This window comes from Lithobates pipiens, unplaced genomic scaffold, assembly GCF_037356315.1.
Source record: "Lithobates pipiens isolate NorthernLeopardFrog02 unplaced genomic scaffold, aLitPip1_a1.2 Scaffold_16, whole genome shotgun sequence".
Taxonomy (NCBI): Eukaryota; Metazoa; Chordata; class Amphibia; order Anura; family Ranidae; genus Lithobates; species Lithobates pipiens.
The window spans coordinates 536,467,122-536,489,108 of record NW_027507748.1 but is presented as its reverse complement, the minus strand read 5'-3'; the positions used below and the strand labels follow the sequence as shown (position 1 = coordinate 536,489,108).

The 21,987-nt window shown below is 41.3% G+C and overlaps 1 protein-coding gene across 3 annotated transcripts in view; it reads right to left on the bottom strand.

Annotated features, from left to right (window-relative positions):
* LRCH1 (leucine rich repeats and calponin homology domain containing 1) overlaps positions 1-21,987 on the bottom strand; it is a 310,046-nt gene that overhangs the window by 153,980 nt on the left and 134,079 nt on the right. For all 3 annotated transcript variants that reach the window (XM_077483249.1, XM_077483251.1, XM_077483250.1), the window contains exons 2-3: positions 17,253-17,397; positions 3,260-3,386 (exon numbers count right to left, since the gene is read on the bottom strand). In XM_077483249.1, coding sequence (XP_077339375.1) covers positions 3,260-3,386; positions 17,253-17,397 — 272 coding nt within the window. The remainder of the gene's footprint in view (positions 1-3,259; positions 3,387-17,252; positions 17,398-21,987) is intronic.

Below are 21,987 nucleotides of genomic sequence, written 5' to 3'. Positions count from 1 at the left end.
ACACGTCACTAGCCCCGTCACCTGGTATGGTCTTAAAGGGGAAGCCCTACACCGAAAAAACTGCTTGGGGGTCCCCCCAGGTCCATATCAGACCCTTATCCGAGCATGCTACCCGGCCGGTCAGGAAAGGGGGTGGGGACGAGTGAGCGGGCCCCCTCCTGAGCCGCACCAGGCCGCGTTCCCTCAACATGGGGGGGTGCTTTGGGGAAGGGGGGGGCCTGAGCCGCCTTCTGTTCTTCTCTCCTTCTTCCTTGAGATGTTGACTCATTGCTGTCTCTGGCCGTAATGTCAGGGACGTGTTGAGCAGTTATATAGGGACAATGGGTGGGGTCACCGGGTTGTGTCCCCGCCCATTATGTCACAGTCCCAGAGGATGCTGGACAGGTCATGTGTGGGCAGGTGCACTCATTCGGAAAGTCCGGCGGACTTTCCGGCGGTTTGTCTGCCAGACTGAGTCCGCCGGATAGTCTGATCGTGTGTACGCGGCATAATAAGCAGTGACAGGTACTCTTTATGGAGGGATCTGAGGTCTAAGACCCCAAGCCCCTCCTCTGCACTTCAAAGTATTCAAAATGGCAAAATATGCAATCTTGAATACCTTGGATTTTTTTAAACTGGTGCCGTTGGTTGCTGAGTAAACCGGAAGTGACGTCTCTTCCGGGTTAGTACATTGGAGACCCGATCAAAGCAGATTCCGGCTGTTCGGGATTACAGTTTTGTTTGTGACTCAGGCCAGCTGACGGACGTGTGAGCTGGTCACTCAAGTCTCCGGGTGGGGCGGGATACACAGGAGGAGCAGCGGGGGGGGGGGGGGCATCCCATCCAGCTGCTTGTGATAACCCCGGTATAACCGCTTCAAAAAAATAACGTACAGGTATGTGATTTTGCGTGAAGTGGTTAAAGTGTATTCTTTCCCAAAAAACTGCATCTGAAAAACCGCGGCACAAATACAGTGTGCCATAAAATATTGCCATGACCGCCATTATATACTTTAGGGTCCCTGCTATATAAATAAAATGTTTGGGGGTTCATTTTCTAGCAAAAAAAATACTGATTTTAACTAGTAAGCAACGAATGTCAGAAAAAGGCCTGGTTTTCAAGTGGTTAAATTCACCAAAAACGCACTGGAACACAAATTACCTTACTTAAAATTAAGAAAAATTAGGTGAAAAAATGCACTGCACCGCATCAAAAACACACCAAATCTGTATGCATCCAAACTGTGTTTCTATAGTGTGAACGGGCCTTCAGTCTCCATTCCTGACCCGCTTACAAGAGGCCTAGGCAGAGAGTCATCAGACCTCACTGTCCAGTCAGCATGCTGAAAACGGCTAATAAGCAGTGTTGCTTAACTGAAATGCAGAAAAGTTAAACAGCATAGCTAGGGTCAGCGCCATAACAGTGATGTTGCACAGAATTACAGATATGTTGACTGGAAGAATAATAATTGGGCCAAAAGTGTCAATATTTTCTGTGGCTGCCATATATTCTAGCACTGCCTTAATCCTCTTGGGCATGGAGTTGACCAGAGCTTCACAGGTTGCCACTAGATTCCTCTTCCACTCCTCCATGACAACATCACAGAGCTGGTGGATGTTAGAGTTTAGGTCTGGAGACATGATTTGCCAGTCCATCACCTTTACCCTCAGCTTCTTTAGCAAGGCAGTGGTCATCTTGGACGTGTGTTTGGGGTCATTATGTTGGAATACTGCCCTGCTGCCCAGTCTCTGAAGGGAGGGGATCATGCTCTGCTTCTGTATGAGTAAGTGTTGGCATTCATGGTTCCCTCAATGAACTGTAGCTCCCCAGTGCCTGCAGCACTCATGCAGCCCCAGACTATGACACTCCCACCACCATGCTTGACCGTAGGCAAGACACAATTGTCTTTGTACACCTCAACTGGTTGCCGTCATACATGGTTGACACCATCTGAACCAAATAAGTTTATCTTGGTCTTACCAGATCACAGGACATGGTTCTAGTAATCTATGTCCTTAGTCTGCTTGTCTTCAGCAAACTGTTTGCAGGATTTCTTGTGCATCATCTTTAGAAGAGGCTTCCTTCTGGGAAGACAACCATGCAGACCAATTTGATGCAGTGTATGGTGTGAGCCCTGACAGGATGACCACCCACCCCTTCAACCTCTGCAGCAATGCTGGCAGCACTCATACGTCTATTACCCAAAGATAACCTCTGGATATGACGCTGAGCACGTGCATTCAACATCTTTGGTCAACCATGGCAAGGCCTGCTCTGAGTGGAACCTGCCCTGCTAAGCCGCTGTAGGGTCTTGCCCACTATGCTGCAGCTCAGTTTCAGGATCTTGGCAATCTTCTTATAGCCTAGGCCATCTTTATGTGGAGCAGCAATTATTTTTTTCAGATCCTTAGAGAGTTCTTTGCCATGAGGTGCCATGTGGAACTTCCAGTGACCACTTTGAAAGAGTGAGAGTGATTTGAGGGGACAGCAAATTTACACTGTTATACAAGCTGTACACTCACTACTTTGCATCGTTGCAAAATGTCATTTATTCAGTGTTGTCACATGAAAAGATATAATAAAATCTTTACAAAAATGTGAGGGGTCTACTCACGTTTGTGAGATACTGTATATTATATATATATATATATATATATATATATATATATATATATATATATATATATATATACACACACAAACACACACACACGCGCATTATATATATATATATATATATATATATACACACACACACACACACACATAAACACATCTGTCCTTGTGCGCCCAGAGAGCTAGATTACAAATTTTCTCCTAGTTTAATTTACAAAACAGTTTGCTATGACTTATTAAATTAGAAGCCTTGCCATGATTTGCCCCATGTTATCAGCAGGACTGTCCAAGTGCACCTGGCACAGTTGGTAGCCTCCTACATGATTGCAAGGTGCCGCTGTTTCAATTTTGCTAATCTCCCTTTAGAGCATTGATCATTATAGTAATTTCCAAAAGAATCCCTGCACTGTCACATCAGCCTTTTCATTCCCCATGAATCTCTTTCACTAAGTGATTTTCCAAAAGGTCTCTCATCTAATTCCCTGCCAGACGTCTGTTTTCTTTCAAAAGAAAGTACCAATTTTCAATTCATTAGTTAAAGTTCAAGTTTTCCCCAGAGGGAATGATAAATTTGGCTTACCTTACATGCCACACATTAGCCTGGGGTTACAACACCCCTAAATATGAAAGTGAGAAATAGAAAATATTACATTTAGTGACATACCAACTCCATTAACTGCTGCAGTTGACCTATTTCCTCTGGCAGAAACCCAATCTTATTATTACTTGCAATTAAGACTTTAAGAGGAAGACCACATATGCAGGCTGGCAACGATGAGAGCTGATTTCGACTGAAAAAGAAAAAAAAACAAAGTTCAGTAGAGCCAAGCTATAATTTTCTTAAGTGATTCACAGAAGCATTTAAAAAGAGCTGCACATTTCTTAGTGATCCTTTGTGTTTTCAGAAGTGCAGCTGAACAACGTCCAAGCGTGAGCTGTGTAAAGAGGCCGCTCACAGCCAGATATCTGTGTATAGGGAAAAATGGCTGTGTGGGAGGAAAATGAATGCCTAAGAAAAAAAGCTGAAAAAGAACTCTGTTATGCAAGGATTCCAACAAATACACAGCACCAAATTCCTAACCACCAAATGGCTGTAACTGTGCCAAATTAGGTTTTAACATATGCTGCATGTTACATGTATATATTTAATGGCAACCTGCAGTGGCAAATATACAGGGGTTGTCATTGCTGCCAATGACTTCACAGAATTCCTCACTTCAGATATTCTAAGCCCTTTTCTCTGTTTAGGATTTACTGCACTTGGAAAATATATACAGTATCCTGTGCTGGATGCTGCCTTCTTGAATCAAACTACTAAACAGGTAGTTTGACTATTAACAATAAATGTTAAAATATTTTTGCATGCAAAAGGCAATAGTAAAGTAAAAATACATGTGTATTGTGGAGGGATCAGTGGCTGCCTCAATGCAGGCTTGCCAAGACTGGGCTAGCCAGTGCTGACAAAGACAGGGAAGAGACAATTTTTCCACAAAAGGTGAAATCTGGAGTCAAAAGGAAGCTGTATATTTGTTGTGCTGAAAAAAAGCCCTTATTATGGTAGATTAGTTTGCAAAACACTGCCCTGAGTGTCTGCACAGTGTGCGTATATATACAGTATATATCAGGGACATGCGGTGAGGTCAGTGGCTGTTGAGGCACTGGCTAGTATTACAGCCAGATACACACAGGTTACATACGCCGTCAACGTTAGAGCGAGATCAATAATTCTAGCACTAGACCTCCTCTGTAAAGCCTCATACACAGTACGATTGTTGGACAACCGAACTTCTGATTTTTGTCAAAAGGGCATGTGCCAGGATCTTGTCTTGCGTACCAATGGTATGTAAATTGTCTTTTGACAAACACAAACGTAGTGACGTACTATGAGAGTATAAAGAGAAAGTTAATTTCTCAAGCGCCACCCTTTGGACACCTTCTGCTAATTTTGCGTTAGTAGAAGTTGGGTGAGCGTTGATTCGCAATTTTTAGATCGTACTAAACAAATTCATTTTAAAATACATTTGGCATAACTACCTGCAAAGCAGCTTCTTTATTAACCAATTAAAGAAGATGAGAATTTTGACATCTCATCAATTTCCACATCTCGAATGTTAATTCTACATTACGAACGGTAGTTTACAAGACCAAACTCCTTCCAGTCGTTCCTTGGTTCCGATCATGCGTATTTATACATGCAACTTTTGTCTGACGGATTTGTGTACTGACCATCCAAAAATCAGACATGGAGCCATCGTTGGCCAAAAATGCACTAGCCTGTCATCCAACATTTGTTGTCGAAAATTGGAAAACAATTGTCTAAAAGAGCTTACTAACGGTAAGAATTTCAGGCAACAGCCTGTCAAACGACAATCCCCTTTCTGATTTTCGCACCACATGTACGAGGCTTTACTCTAAACATGTCTATGGAGATTTTTAAGTACTGAAGTTTGGCGCCATTACACGAGCGCAATTTTAAAGTGTCACATGTTGGGTATCTATTCACTCAGTGTAACATCTTTGATAGTTTACAAAAAATTGGGCTTTATTTTATTTATGAAATAGTTTCTTTCCAAAAAAAATGTGTTTGAAAAATTGCTGCCGTGTAACATAAAAGTTGCAATGACCACCATTTTATTCCCGGAGGTGTCTGCTAAAAAAAAATATATATATATATATATATATATATATATATATACACACACACACACACACACACACACGCACACACAGTATCTCACAAAAGTGAGTACATCCCTCATCGTCGTGCGCTGGTCGGGAACCGGTTAAGTAAAAAATAAATAAATAATTGTTATAGTCAATGAAAAAATAATCGATAGATTAGTCGACAAACTAATCATTAGTTGCAGCTCTTTATATACTATTTATATATATATATATATATATATATATATATATATATATATATATATATATATATATATATATATATATATATATATATACACACACACACACACACACACACACGCACACACAGTATCTCACAAAAGTGAGTACATCCCTCATATTTTTGTAAATATTTTATTATATCTTTTCACTTAAGAAATTACACTTTGCTTCAATATAGTAGTGTGTGTGTACAGCTTGTATAACAGTGTAAATTTGCTGTCCCCTCAAAATAACTCAACAGACAGCCATTAATGTCTAAACCACTGGAAACAAAAGTGAGTACACCCATAAGTGACAATGTCCAAATTGAGGCTAATTAGCCACTTTCCCTCCCTGGTGTCATGTGACTCGTTAGTGTTACAAGGTCTCAGGTGTGAATGGGGAGCAGGTGTGTTAAATTTTCTGTTATCACACTCCCTCTCTCATACTGGTCACTGGAAGTTCAACATGGCACCTCATGGAAAAGAACTCTCTGAGAATCTGAAAAAAAAGTATTTCTGCTCTACATAAGGATAGCCTAGGCTATAAGAAGATTGCCAAGACCCTGAAACTGAGCTGGAGCATGATGGCCAAGACCATACAGCGTTTAACAGGACAGATTCCACTCAGAACAGGCTGTGCCATGGTCAACCAAAGAAGCTGAGTGCACATGCTCAGCATCATATCCAGAGGCGGTCTTTGGGAAATAGACATATGAGTGCTGCCAGCATTGCTGCAGAGGTTGAAGGGGTAGGGGGTCAGCCTGTCAGTGCTCAGACCATAGGCAGCACATTGCACCAAATTGGTCTGCTTGGCTTTCATCCCAGAAGGAAGCCTCTTCTAAAGATTATGCACAAAGCCCACAAACAGTTTGCTGAAGACAAGCAGACTAAGGATATGGATTACTGAAACCATGTTATGTGGTCTGATGAGACCATGATAAACGTATTTTGTTCAGATGGTGTCAAGCGTGTGTGGTGGTAACCAGGGAGGAGTACAAAGACATGTTTGTCTTGCCTACAGTCAAGCATGGTGGTGGGAGTGTCATGGTCTGGGGCTGCATGAGTGCTGTCGGCACTGGGGAGCTACAGTTCATTGAGGGAACCATGAATGGCAACATGTACTGTGACATACTGAAGCAGAGCATGAACCCCTCCGTTTGGACACTGGGCCACACCGCAGGAATCCAACATGAAAATGACCCCCCCAAATACACCTCCAAGACGACCACTGCCTTGCTAAAGAAGCTGAGGGTAAAAGGTGATGGACTGGCCAAGCAGGTCTCCAGACCTAAGCCCTATTAAGCATATGTGGGGCACCCTCAAATGGAAGGTGGAGAAGCGCAAGTTCTCTAACATCCATCAGCTCTGTGATGTCGTCATGGAGGAGTGGAAGAGGATTCCAGTGGCAACCTGTGAAGCTCTGGCGAACTCCATGGCCAAGAGGGTTAAGGCAGTGCCAGAAAATAATGGTGGCCACACAAAATATTGAGACTTTGGGCCCCATTTGGGCATTTTCACCTAGGGGTGTACTCACTTTTGTTATCAGTGGTTTAGAATGGCTGTGTGTTGAGTTATTTTGAGGGGACAGCAAATTTACACTGTTATAAGCTGTAAACGCACTACTTTACATAAAAGCAAAGTGTAATTTCATCAGTGTTGTCACATGAAAAGATATAATAGAATATTTACAAAAATGTATGGGGTGTACTCACTTTTGTGAGATACAGTGTGTGTTAGTGCTGCAGATTCTAGCCAAAATGAGAATCACTATTTTTTTTGCTTAAAAAAAAAAAAATCACGATTCTCGTGAAGTAAAATCTTTCACATTATAAAAAAAAACGTTTTTTTTAAATTTATTAACGTTTTTTTCCCAAAAAATTGCATTTGAAAGACCTGTGCCGCAAATGCAGTGTGACATAAAATATTGCAACAAGCACCATTCTCTAGTGTGTCTACTTAAAAAATAAAATAAAAAAAGATTATATTATATAAGTAATATTTAGTTATACAAGTTAATTTTCTAGCAAAAAAAATATATATATTTTAACTTGAAACCAACAAATGTCAGAAAAAGGTTTAGTGTTTAAACTTTTTTCACTTAAACACAGTCTATTCCACTTACAAATTGTTACAATGTTAATACTTAAGTTCAACTGATAAAGAATGTTGTGATTCTTGGCAAACTGCCCAGTTTTTCTCTTCCTTTCTTTTGATGGCTGTGGCTTCAGAAGAGCAGAGATAATTCTTTGCATAGAAAGAATTATGAAACACTTTAGTCAAGATCGCTATAATGATCCTTGACAATTAATTGTGCAGCTCGTGTGTGTGTGTGTGTGTGTGTGTGTGTGTGTTAGAGCTGCCATGATGCGTCGACATAATCGTCTATGTCGACTTGCGTGAAAGGCGTTGGCGCGTCACGCTCGTCTCATCTCGCGGGTAATGGCGGCTGCTACTCCTGGGAATGGAGAAAGTTCCAGTGTAGCATGAAAAGCTAGACCATGACTTTCAAAAGTATGGGAATTCTTTAAACAGAGGCCAGATAAAATGGTCCTTTGTTCGCTCTGCAAAACCAAAATGGCGAACCACGGCAGCACAACTGCGATGCACGAGCACATCAGAAGAAAACATCCTGGCGCTCTACGACCTCAAACGGACAAGCCATCTTTGTAAGTAGTAGTACTTTTTCGTTTTGCGGGACAATGGGAGTAATTATTACAATTGTGTTTTGGTCAATTAATATATGCTAGTAAATAATTACGGATACATCATTATTAGTGCATGCTCAGGGGTACCCCTATTTGTTGCTGTGCTGTGTGCTTTAATAATTGTTTTTTTTGTAGTGACCATCTCACGTTTTTTTTTAATGTTTCACAAGGCACTTTGCACTGCAGCTCTCAGTGTCTTGCTGATCTGGGGATCCCTCAGGGCATGGTTGACAACTAACTGCAATGCATGACCAGCACGCCTGAGAGAAGAGATGACATGCTTTTCTTCCAAAAAATGCTTTACACATGATCAGCCGCCTGCTTGAACAGAGGTGGCCTGTGACTGCAACTCTTTCCGATCCTGATGTCACACCATGAGGGAAGCGATTCCTAGATTTAAAACATGATCAGTGGAGCTTACTTGAGGAAGTGGAACAAGTCCTGAAGCCATTTGAGTGTGCTACTGTTTTCTTGAGTGGAGAGTCCTATGTGACTGCTTCAGCTCTACCTCCTCTGGTAAAGGGCCTCCAGAAATCCATACAGAGCACAATTTGCGAGACAACAGCAGTCAAGTCTTTCCAAAGTGTTGCTGCACAGGAGATGACATCAAGATGGGAGCGGGAAACTAAATTTAGAGATGATGGTGGAGAAAATATAAGTCTCATTGCAGCAGCCCTGGACCCCAGATTCCGCCAACTAAAATTCCTGCCAGCAGAGGACAGTTTAAAAGTTCACCTCAAGGTCCAAGCTCTTGCTCTTGAGGTGAAAAGAAGATATGAGGAATGTGAGGAACAAGAGTCAGCCAGTGCAGACATGAGATTTTCTGAGAAGAGGCAAGTGTCTCTGTTGGACACTTTGCTCAGTTCTTCAGATTCAGATGACCACCACAGTAATAGTGAGGATGACATGACTGGTCACAACCAAGATCAAGAAACCCACAGTGAAGTTGCGAGGAATGAGATACACATGTATTTTAGTGAGCAGGCTATTCCAAAGGAAGAAAATCCGCTAAAATGGTGGAAGGAAAATGAAAAGAGGTTTCCCATCTTGGCCATGCTGGCAAAGTTACTTGTCTGCGCCTGCAACATCAACCCCATCTGAAAGGCCTTTCTCAGTTGCAGGCAACATTGTGACAAAAAAAAAAGAGCAAGCCTAAATTCAGAGCATGTCGATATGCTAACATTCCTCCATTGCAATGCTATAATATAGCATTGCATAGAGTAAGTAACACAGGCCTCCAACCTTTTGCACTGTTCATGTTGGGCTGTATTTATGTTGAGATGGCTGCCTTCAGTTTGCACTGTATTGCCCATTATTTTTGCACAGTGTTGAGCAGTGCTTTTGTTGGGCTTGGCTCCTTGAAAACTATGTTACCTTTCAGGTATGTTTTACATTACAATTACAAGTAACACACCACAAAAATACTGCTCAACACTCTACAATAACACTATGTAATGTTTACTTAGAGTTATTGTATGTTGACCAGCATTTTTGTGGTGTTACTGTATAAACAACACTTTAGGGCATCAGGCATAATGCCATATAAATTCTGCCTAACACTTTGCAAAAGATGCATTCTGAAGGCATTATGTGGTTGAAAGTAGTAAGGTTACCACATAATGCCTTCAGAATGCATCTTTTGCAAAGCGTTAGGTGGAATTTATATGGCATTTTCATGCCTCATGACCTAAAGAGATACATTTTTTTTTTGGCACTTTATTTTTGTATATGTCTTTCATGTGTTTTTTCACACACAGTGTTGAACAGCAGTGCAGAGCAGCAGTGCTTTCGTTGCATTTATATGACATTTTTGAATGCTTCTGGCTCTGAATTAATGGCAATGCCATTATTTGTGGCTGATGCTAAAGTGTTGTTTACATTTTATTTTTGGCACTTTTTTATACTGTAAAAGCTTCAACCACATTGAAGTATTGAAGTAAAAATGTAATAAAAGTGTGAATATTATATTAGAAGTTGTACTTATAATTTTTTGTAGTTATCCAAAGGATTAATTATCTAATCACAAAAAGAACACACTAGTTTAACCACTTACAGACCGGACCTTTTTGCTGGTCAAAGACCAGACCACTTTTTGCGATTCGGCACTGCGTGGCTTTAACTGACAATTGCGCGGTCGTGCGACGTGGCTCCCAAACAAAATTGACGTCCTTTTTTTCCCACAAATAGAGCTTTCTGTTGGTGGTATTTGATCACCCCTGCGGTTTTTATTTTTTGCGCTATAAACAAAAATAGAGCGACAATTTTGAAAAAAACGCATATTTTTTACTTTTTGGTATAATAAATATCCCCCAAAAATATATAAAAAAAACTTTTTTTCCCTCAGTTTAGGCCGATACGTATTCTTCTACATATTTTTGGTAAAAAAAAAAAATCGCAATAAGCGATTATTGATTGGTTTGCGCAAAAGTTATAGCGTTTACAAAATAGGGATAGTTTTATAGCATTTTTATTAATAATTTTTTATTATTTATTTTTTTACTAGTAATGGCGGCGATCAGCGATTTTTATTGTGACTGCGACATTGTGGGAGACCCATCGGACATTTTTGACACATTTTTGGGACCATTGTCATTTATACAGTAATCACTGCTATATAAATGCAGTGATTCCTGTGTAAATGACACTGGCAGTGAAGGGGGTTAACCAGTGGGTGGCAGTGTAGGGGTTAAGTGTTCCTAGGGGTGTGTTACTAACTGTGGGGGGGTTGGGCTTTCATTTAGTGAACACTGATCTCTGCTCCAATCACATGGAGCAGAGATCAGCGTCACTAGTTGCTAGGCAGAATGGAGAAATGCTGTTTACACGGCATTTCCTCCATTCAGCCGTCCCGTGAGACGATCACGGGGATGCCCGCGGCGATCGAGTCCGCGGGTCCCGCGACCGGACTCACGGGGGTCCCCACCAGCGCGGGAGCGTGCCGCCGGCGGCGTGCTCCCGATGGCAGGGCGGCATTGAATATTGGACGTACCTGTACGTCAATATGCCTGCCCGTGCAATTCTGTCGACGTACATCGTCGTGCGCTGGTCGGGAACCGGTTAAGTAAAAAATAAATAAATAATTGTTATAGTCAATGAAAAAATAATCGATAGATTAGTCGACAAACTAATCATTAGTTGCAGCTCTTTATATACTATTTATATATATATATATATATATATATATATATATATATATATATATATATATATATATATATATATATATATATATATATACACACACATACACATATACACACACACATATATATACACACACACACAGTCAGGTCCATAAATATTGGGACATTGACACAATTCTAATTTTTTTGGGTTCTATACACCACCACAATGGATTTGAAATGAAACGAACAAGATGTGCTTTAACTGCAGACTTTCAGCTTTAATTTGCGGGTCCAAATCAGTTGAATGGTGTAGGAATTACAACAGTTTGTATATGTACCTCACACTTTTTAAAGGGACCAAAAGTAATGGGACAGATTAACAATCATCCATCAAATTTTCACTTTTTAATACTTGGTTGCAAATCCTTTGCAGTTCATTACAGCCTGAAGTCTGGAACACATAGACATCCCCAGACGCTGGGTTTCATCCCTGACGATGCTCTGCCAGGCTTCTACTGCAACTGTGCAAACAGTTCTTGCTTGTTCTTGGGGAATTTTCCCTTCCGTTTTGTCTTCAGCAAGTGAAATGCATGCTCAATCGGATTCAGGTGATTGACTTGGCCATTGCATAACATTCCACTTCTTTCCCTTAAAAAACACTTTGGTTACTTTCGCAGTATGCTTCGGGTCATTGTCCATCTGCACTGTGAAGCGCCATCCAATGAGTTCTAAAGCATTTTGCTGAATATGAGCAGACAATATTTCCCGAAACACTTCAGAATTCATCCTGCTACTTTTGTCAGCAGTCACATCATCAATAAATACAAGAGAACCAGTTCCATTGGCAGCCATACATGCCCATGTCATTACACTACCACTGCCATGCTTCACTGATGAGGTGGGATGCTTTGGATCATGAGCAGTTCCTTTCCTTTTCCATACTCTTCTCTTCCCATCACTCTGGTACAAGTTGATCTTGGTCTCATCTGTCCATAGAATGTTGTTCCAGAACTGTGAAGGTTTTTTTAGATGTTGTTTGGCAAACTCTAATCTGGCCTTCCTGTTTTTGAGGCTCATCAATGGTTTACATCTTGTGGTGAACCCTCTGTATTCACTCTGGTGAGGTCTTCTCTTGATTGTTGACTTTGACACACAAACACCTACCTCATGGAGAGTGTCCTTGATCTGGCCAACTGTTGTGAAGGGTGTTTTCTTCACCAGGGAAAGAACTCTTCGGTTATCCACCACAGTTATTTTCCATGGTCTTCTGTGTCTTTTGGTGTTGCTGAGCTCACCGGTGCGTTGTATTTTTAAGGATGTTCCAAACAGTTGATTTGGCCACACCTAATGTTTTTGCTATCTCTGATGCGTTTGTTTTGTTTTTGCAGCCTAATGTTGGCTTGCTTTACTGATAGTGACAGCTCTTTGGATCTCATATTGAGAGTTGACAGCAACAGATTCCAAATGCAAATAGCACACTTGAAATGAACTCTGGACCTTTTATCTGCTCCTTGTAAATGGGATAATGAGGGAATAACACATACCTGGCCATGGAACAGCTGAGCAGCCAATTGTCACATTACATTTGGTCCCTTAAAAAGTCGGAGGCACATATACAAAAACTATTGTAATTCCTACACTGTTCACCTGATTTGGATGTAAATACCCTCAAATTAAAACTGAAAGCACATATTGTTTGTTTCGATTCATATCCATTGTGGTGGTGTATAGAGCTAAAAAGATTAGAATTGTGTCAATGTCCCAATATTTATGGACCTGACATTATATATATATATAAAATGTTTGGGGGTTCCGAGTAATTTTCTAGCAAACAAATTATGATTTTTACACGTAGGACAGAAGTGTCAGAATTGGCCTGGCTGCCTGGCTGGCAAAGGGTTAACTACCATAAGTATGTAATATACAAAGTATATTATATTTAAGGTAATTTACTCTTTTTTCAAAAACTGTACTCAAGCAGGTGGCTTAACGGACAAATTGCTGACGTTTGAAATTATAACTTCAAACCAGTGATTTCACAGTAAATAGATCATCTTAAATTATTTTGTTATGCTATATATTATAAGATATGATTTAGCTTGTACCTTTTAAGCAGCAGCAGATTCTCATTCTCCCTCTTAACTGTGTGGGAAAAACATGGGATTATGGGTAAATTTTATAGACATAAACATATGTTCTTTTCTTCTAGTTAAGAGGATTGGGCTGGAAGGAAGTATTTGTCTTATAGGCACATGCCCCCTTCTATGACACTGCAGTGAGAGGCATGCCTCCACTGCAGAATTCTTATTGGACAGCTTGGGCCAATGGTACTTTAGCATTGGTCGAAGACTCCAAGCTGTCCATTGAGCTCAGTGCCTCTGACAAGAAGTGAGGAGAGCTTGTCCTCTCAGTCCACTGCAAACAGAGTTTGCCAGCTTGTATATAAACTGCCTGCTCTGTATTTAGCTTCTGACCGGCTGCGCAAGGAGCCAAGTATCTCCGGAACCATAACCTGGTTGCTGAACTATGACCCTTGAAGTCAATCATTTGTTACTTTTTGTTTGTATTTTTTTACATTTATTTATTTAATTTTTTATGCTCATGGCTCTGCCTCACCTGCCTCCCCTGAATGATAAGTTTACATACCCCGGCAGAATTTATGCTTTCTTGGCCTTTTTTCAGAGAATATGAATGATAACACAAAAACTTTTTTCATTCATGGTTTGTGTTTGGCTGAAGCCATGTATTAACAACTGGGTTTACTCTTTTTAAATCATAACAACAGAAACTAGCCAAATGACCCTGATCAAAAGTTTACATACCCCAGTTTTTAATACCATGCATTGCCCCCTTTAACATCAATGACAGCTTGAAGTCTTTTGTGGTATTTGTGGATAAGGCTCTTTATCTTCTCAGATGTTAAAGCTGCCTATTTTCTTGGCAAAAATCCTCCAGTTCCTGTAAATTCTTTGGCTGTCTTGCATGAACTGCACGTTTGAGATCTCCCCAGAGTGGCTCAATGATATTGAGGTCAGGAGACTGAGATGGCCACTCCAGAACCTTCACTTTATTCCACTGTAGCCAATGACAGGTTGACTTGGCCTTGTGTTTTGGATCATTGTCATGTTGGAAAGTCCAAGTAGGTCCCATGTGCAGCTTCCTGGCTGATGAATGCAAATGTTCCTCCAGTATTTCTTGATAACATACTGCACTCATCTTGCCATCAATTTTGACCAAATTTCCTGTGTAGTTGTAGCTCACACATCCCCAAAACATCAACGATCCACCTCCATGTTTCACAGTAGGAATGGTGTACCTTTCATCATAGGCCTTGTTGACGCCTCTCCAAATGAAGCGTTTATGGTTGTGGCCAAAAAGCTCAATTTTGGTATCATCATTCCAAATAACTTTGTGCCAGAAGGTTTGAGGCTTGTCTCTGTGCTGTTTGTAAGCATAATGTAAGCAGGATACTTTGTGGCATTTACATAGTAAAGGCTTTCTTCTGGCGACTCAACCATGCAGCCTATCTTTCTTCAAATGCCTCCTTATTGTGCATCTTAAAACAGCCACACTACATGTTTTCAGAGAGTCCTATGTTTCACTTGAAGCTTTTTGTGGGTTTTTCTTTGCATCCCAAACAATTTCCCTGCCAGTTGTGGCTGAAATTTTAATGTGTCTACCTGACCGTGGTTTGGTTTCAACAGAACCCCTCATTTTTCACTTCTTGATTAGAGTTTGAACACTGATGATTACCATTCTCAATTCCTTGGATATATTTTTATATCCCTTTCCTGTTTTATATAGTTCAACCAGCTTTTCCCGCAGATCCTTTGACAATTCCTTTGCTTTCCCCATGACTCAGTGACCCAATGCCTTTAATACATCCTGAGTTACTGGTCAGCACAAGTATTAAAATCAGAAAAATTAAAGCGATTGTAAACCTTTGTGCTTTTTTTTTTTTTTTAAATAACAAATATATCATACTTACCTCCACTGTGCAGTGCATTTTCCACACTGTTCCTCTGAACCTTGTCTACTGGGGTCCCCCAGTGGCGCTCGCGGCTCCTCCTCGCATCAGTACAGCCCCTGGGAGAAGCACTTTCCCTGGGGGTTACCTTGCGGGCGCTCTTATGAGTCCAGCATTTGCATTCATAGACACAGAATGCAGGGGGCCTGGCAGGCGTCAGAAGTTTTTTCACCTTAATGAATAGGATGCATTAAGGTGAAAAAACACGTGAGTTTACAGCCCATTTAAGTGGTTGTAAAGGCAATAATGTTTTTTTAATTAGAATAAAAAAGATGCTATACTCACCTTCTCTGTGCAATGGTTTGGAACAAAAGTGGTCCCTTGCCTCCTCCCCCACTGGCACAGTCTGCTCGTCCCTTCCTGCGGTTGCCCACTAAGCAAGCCTGTGTGCTGAGGGGGCACCCATGCGGACACGCTCCTGAGCCAAGCTGTGTGCGTCCATGGACATACACAGTGCGGTGTCACAATGCCCCTCACTTCCTCTTTACAAGAGCCTTCACTGCTGCTGTAAAAAGAGGAAGCAAGAGCAACGATGCTGCCAGTGGGGCAGCGCTGGATCGAGAGAGGAGCCAGGTAGGTGTTTAAAAAGGTTGTAAAGTTTTGTGGTTTTTATTTTTTATTTTTAAATAACAAACATGTTATACTTACCACCTCTGTGTAAGGGTTTTGCACAGTGACCTTGATCCACCTCTTCTGGGGTCCCCCAGTAGAGCTCCTGGCTCCTCCCTGCATCGTGTGCCTCCATGGAGACCCGCATTCCAAGGGGACACCCGTGCGGGTGTGCTCCAGAGTCCTGCTGCTGCATCCATTGACACAGACAACAGGACTCGGCCCCGCCCCCAACTCCTGTGGCACTGTATTTGATTGACAGCAGCGGGAGCCAATGGCTGCGCTGCTATCAATCTATCCAATGGGGACCCGAGACAGTGTCTGGAGCTGCTGTGCTCATTCAGGTAAGCAAAAGGAGGGCTGCTGCACTACAGAAAGTTTTTCACTTTAATGCATAAAATGCATTAAGGTGGAAAAACCTTGAGGGTTTAAACCCCTTTAAGGGTGTGTGTGTGTGTGTGTCTGTGTGTGTGTGTGTGTCTGTGTGTGTGTGTGTGTCTGTGTGTGTGTGTGTGTGTCTATGTGTGTGTCTATGTGTGTGTCTATGTGTGTGTGTCTGTGGGGGGGGGGGGGGGATGGGGGGGTTGGGGAAAAGTAGTGGGCAGTTTTTTTTTACCTTTATGCATAGAATGCATTAGGATATTTTTTTTATTTAGAACCACTTTAAAGTATAACTAAAGACAAAACCTTTTTATTTTTTCTTTCTTTGCTTTTAGAGTGGAGAGGGATTAGAACAACTGCTTAGTTTTTATTATTGTATGTGTAGTCCCCCTTAGGGAGACTCAACCAAAATCCCAAATTTTGGGTTGTCGCCAGAACTCTTCCAATGGGAAACTAGCTCTGCTGACCCTGATGACAACCGGTGATTTCCTCACCTTGGGGGGGGATCTGCTTATACTCCCTGTTTTGGCTTTAAGAGAAGTAGTAAGGAGAAATCCCCCAATGGGAAAAAAATAAATAAATAAAAACTGACAAGAATTATAAACCCTCCCTTACGTTATCTAAAAAAAATTCAAATAAAGTTTTTCCTTTAATTCTATTTTAATGGCATACTTGTTAACGGTAAGTAATTCAAACTATGAAAGGAAGAGGGTCAACAAAACAGCCAGGAGCAGCTTCCATGTCTGGTGAACAGTTATATAAGTAATACAATAATATGGAGAAGTAAGCAGGTGAAATGTGAGATTGAATCAGGTAAATATTACAATATTATTTCCCTGAAAAGCACAGATATCAGGTCAACAAGGTTTATATACTGTAGTTTGGCAAACTGTATTCTTATCAATAAAATAAAATATACCTTATATTTAAGTAAGTTAACATCCGTAAATTTGCTAATGCCTCAGGAATAATTTTGATACAATTGTGGTATAAGTTGAGTGCTTCTAGTGACACAAAATGGCAGACTTCAACCGGCACTTCTGTCAGCCTATTCTTAGAAAAGTCTGGAAAAAAACACAACAAAACACATAAATGAGTTGTTACTGTACTAATTTACACACTAAGCTTTGCAGCACTTAGAAGGCCACTTCACATGTTTACACACTTATTGTAATATAACAGTTAGTATATAGAAAGTTTACAAGAGCATTGATTACCAGGGACCAGCCATCAGTGGTGTACCACAAGGCTCTGTACTGGGTTCTGCTCTATTTAGTTTTATATCACTTGCAAACAGATTAAAGGATTGGTGGGTAAGGTATGTCTTTTGCTGCTTGTAACATAGAACAGAGTTTTGCATTGATAAAGGATAGAGAAAATTTGTTGAAATATCAGTTCCAATGTTTCTAAATACAAAAAAAATGCATTGGGGAAATATTGAGGGTACAGTGTTGGCCAGAACTACAAAATTTAGGGCACTAGGTTTGATATACTAAAGACAAATAGGCCGTTCATGTTGCAAGGGAATTTTCCCTTGTCTTAGTGAATCTGGTGAACATTAACTTTGCAAAGAATACCCAATCAAATGCAAGTAAAACAAAACAGAAACAGGATGATTGCACATGATAGTATGATGGAAACCAGCAGAACTTCACCTCATTCACTAAGCTACAGGAAAATTCCCTGACAAAGCGAAACATACAGTGAAAGGCCTGTTTATTTTTTGAGCATCAATCCCACTATGTTCAGTTTTAGAGACCTCACTTCTAAAATTATATTGATGACAGCAAGTCCAGAAATTAGTAACAAAATTGCAAAATGGTCTAACACAATGGTTCTCAACTCTGTCCTCAAGTATCCCCAACAGGTCATGTCTTGGGAATTTCTCTTAGATAAAATATTTGTCCAAAATACCAAGCCACTGACTCAGATTTAAAGCACCTGTTCAAGATAAAGGAAAACCTACAAACATGGCCTGTTGGGGTACTTGAGGACAAGGCTGAGAACCACTGATCTAAGACCACTCAACTTATTACAGAGGTATTAAAGAGGCGCAGAGAAAACAGATTCTCCTGTATGTGATTAGTTGATGCTCATCCCGCCTCCTCCCTGTCCACTCCGAGGCTGCAGATGGGCATGGATCAGGCTGCACTGATGGCAATGGTGGGGCATTTATGGCAATGGTGGGGCTGCGTTCACCGCAATCGTGGGGCTGCGTTCACCGCAATCGTGGGGCTGCGTTCACCGCAATCGTGGGGCTGCGTTCATGACAACGGTGAGTCTGCAAATAGGAACTGATTAGGCTGAACTGATGGACACTGACCCTTATTTTGCTTCACAGTTCTTTATTTAAAATTTTCGTTTTTTACCTGAAACTTCCTTTTAAAGTAATGGTGCGTGTTATACGCCAATAAATACGGTATATCCAAATAACACACCGAAGCTCATCTCTTCGGCACACACAGCCACAAAGGCAAGAGAATTCTTGTTGGGCAGTGTATTAGTGCTTTGATGAACACACTTAGACCGTATTTTAATGGTTCAAAGAATGTCAGGCAAAATATTCGGCCCTCACGCATGTTCACTCCACGCTGTGTGTGCGCGCTGTCCTCCGCTCGATTCACACCATGCCCGAGTGCCGCCAAGCTCTGTTCCCTGTTACGGTATAACGCACGGGAGCGGAGATCGGCCCCAAATTCAAAAAAGTTAAAATACACAAAACACATACAGTACTGTAATCTTACAGATAACAGTACTGTATAAAAAAAATACACATCCCCTTTGTCCCTAGTGGCCTGTGCAGTGCCCTGCATGCACTTTTATATTATAAATACAGTTTTTTTCTGCCTGGAATTTGGAGATTGTCCATAGCAACTAAAAAGTGTCCCTTTATGTCAAAAGTGGTTTTAGACCAACTAGAAAACAGCCATAATAAATTAGAATCACTTGCAGAATTGAGCAATAGTAATTTGTGGGGAAATTCGTCATCAAACACTAAATCTAATGACAGCGACAATTCTGCAAATGAGCAAATTTCAGTGTTTTTGGATTTGATTACATTATTGAATAATTTGTATTATTATTTATTATCATTATTTATTATATTATAAACTTTATCATACCCGGGGTGTCTACTAGACTCTTGTTTGAACAGATTTAAGAGTTATTCCTAAGAATTGCAGGCCTACAATATAAAACGCCAAATTTCCATGCAAAATAATTGTACCGCTTTCAGCACCTAAAATCAGAAATGATCATACCGCCAGGGAGGTTAATTAAATCTGGCCTTCTTCCAAAAAAGTTTGGACACCCCTGAGGTAAGTGAAAGAAAAACACATTGGGATGGCTGAGCCAGAAATGGCATTGGAATAAACGCTTCTATTTATTATGAAAACTGAAATTCTGCCCAAAAAGGTAAACTTATTCTTTTTTTTTTTTTTAACTCAAAACTGATTTTATTGGTACAAAAATACAAAGGACAAATCACAGAATCAGCATAACATACATGTTCATGCAGCATACAAAGAAAGGTACTTTTCACTTGTCAATGTCATGTATCACTATTGGTATAGATATTCTCCTATATAAACAGCATACCAAGTTAAAGAAATAGTATGGTCCATTCGGGCCTCAGCCCCTTTGCAACCGGGCCTGCCCTTACCACGTCAGTTGTTATTTCTCTATAATTCTATTATAAATCCTTACACTTCCTAAATAAACAGTCTATCCATAACCAGCTCCAGGGGGGACAACCCGGGGGCATCAAGCCAAGGACCCCATAGCCGTTCAAATCTTCCCGCCCGACCCCTGCGTTGATAAACGTACTTTTCCATGCTTAACATGTTTCCGATCTGGGATATTAATTCCTTCAACCTCGGGGGGGGGTCGCTCACTCTCCATTGTTGAAGGATAAGTTTACGTGCCTGAAAGAGGGCTCTACCTATGGCCTCCTTAGAGAACGCCTCCAATGGGAGGTCGTCCATTATACCTAAGAGACACACCTTTGGATCTTGTGGCACCTTTACCCTGAAGGCCCCATTGAGAGTATCAATGACTCCCGACCAATATATATGCAATTTGGGGCAACGCCATAGTAAATGAATGAGATCTCCCCGGTCCCTGGCGCATCTGGTGCATTGATCCCCCTCCCCAATCCCCATCTTGTACAGTCTGGCCGGCATGTGGTGCACCCTCATTACAATGTATAGTTGTGACAATCGCTGTGCCGTATTCAGCGAGCAACCCTGTATTGCCTGTAGGGCCTCAGCCCATTGGTCCTCCTCAAATGCTCCTACATCTCTCTCCCATGAGTTACCCTTGCGGGGAAACCAGGTACAAATGTATTAAGTAACATATTGTATGAACTGGATATAAAACCCTTGTAACTGGTGACTTCTATCACATAGTGAAAGATTGGGGTGGGGATTATTTCCTGCCTGCGCCTTAACGGCATGTCGCAGTTGCAAATAATAAAAATACATACCCTGGGGGACACCATATCTTTCTCTCAACTCTGCAAAAGAGAGCAGTTTACCCCCAGTGAAAATGTGAGTCAGGAGGGTCACTCCGTATCGTCTCCAACGTTCTGCACAGGTCAGACCAAGCAGCTCCCCATAATACCAATTATTCCATATCGGACTGTACTCCGTGAAGCCCTCCACATTTTGTAATTGGCGTGTTTTATTCCAAATTTTCGGAATTAGGGCATACGTTGGGAACTGCCTGTTAGACTTGGCGAACGATAAGGTTTCTAGGCCTGCTACTACCCCACCCGAGCCTGTGGTGTGTTCCAGGAGTGCAGTGGCGGGATCTCCCTCCCCTCCCCCAGTCTCCCGTCCGTTTGCTGTGGCACGGGCAATATGTTGAAGCTGTGCAGCTAAATAGTAAAGCCACGGGTTGGGAAGGGCCAGCCCTCCCGCCTCCTTGGGTTTCTGAAGCTGTTCAAATCTTATTCTGGGAGGTTTGTTAAGCCAAATGAATGCTCTAAATAAGGAGTTAATGATTCTAAACATTTTAAGTTGAATTACCATTGGAGTGTTATGTAAGATATACAATAATTGTGCCATAAAAATCATTTTGATAAGGTTTACTCTGCCTATCAGCGACATTTTTAATTTAGCCCAAACTTTCGTTTTATCACTGATCCTACTCAATAACGGGGAGAGATTCAGTGGTATGTATTCGCATGGCTGTGGGGTGACCCATATCCCAAGGTACTTACATTTTGTAGCTACCGGGATGTTGTGCAGTGTGGGATCTTGCAGAGAGGTAGAGTCTAATAACATGATATTTGATTTGGTCCAATTAATCACTAGACCTGAGAATGACCCAAAGTTCTTAACCACCTTCATGGCCTCATCCAGGGACCCCGACGTATCCCCCAATAGCAGCATGGCATCGTCAGCATATAACATGAATTTTTCGTGCAGCTGTAGATATATTTAAAAACCGTTATTAAGGAGTTACATCTCACCAGAGCTGCCATGGGCTCAATGGCAATGGCAAAAGTAGAGGGGACAAGGGGCAGCCCTGTCTAGTCCCTCTATATAAAGGAAAAGGAGCGGACACCCTTCCAGCTTCCCTTATTACTGCAGAGGGGGAGTTATATAATAGTTGTACCCATGATAAAAAACCAGGTCCAAACCCAAATTTTT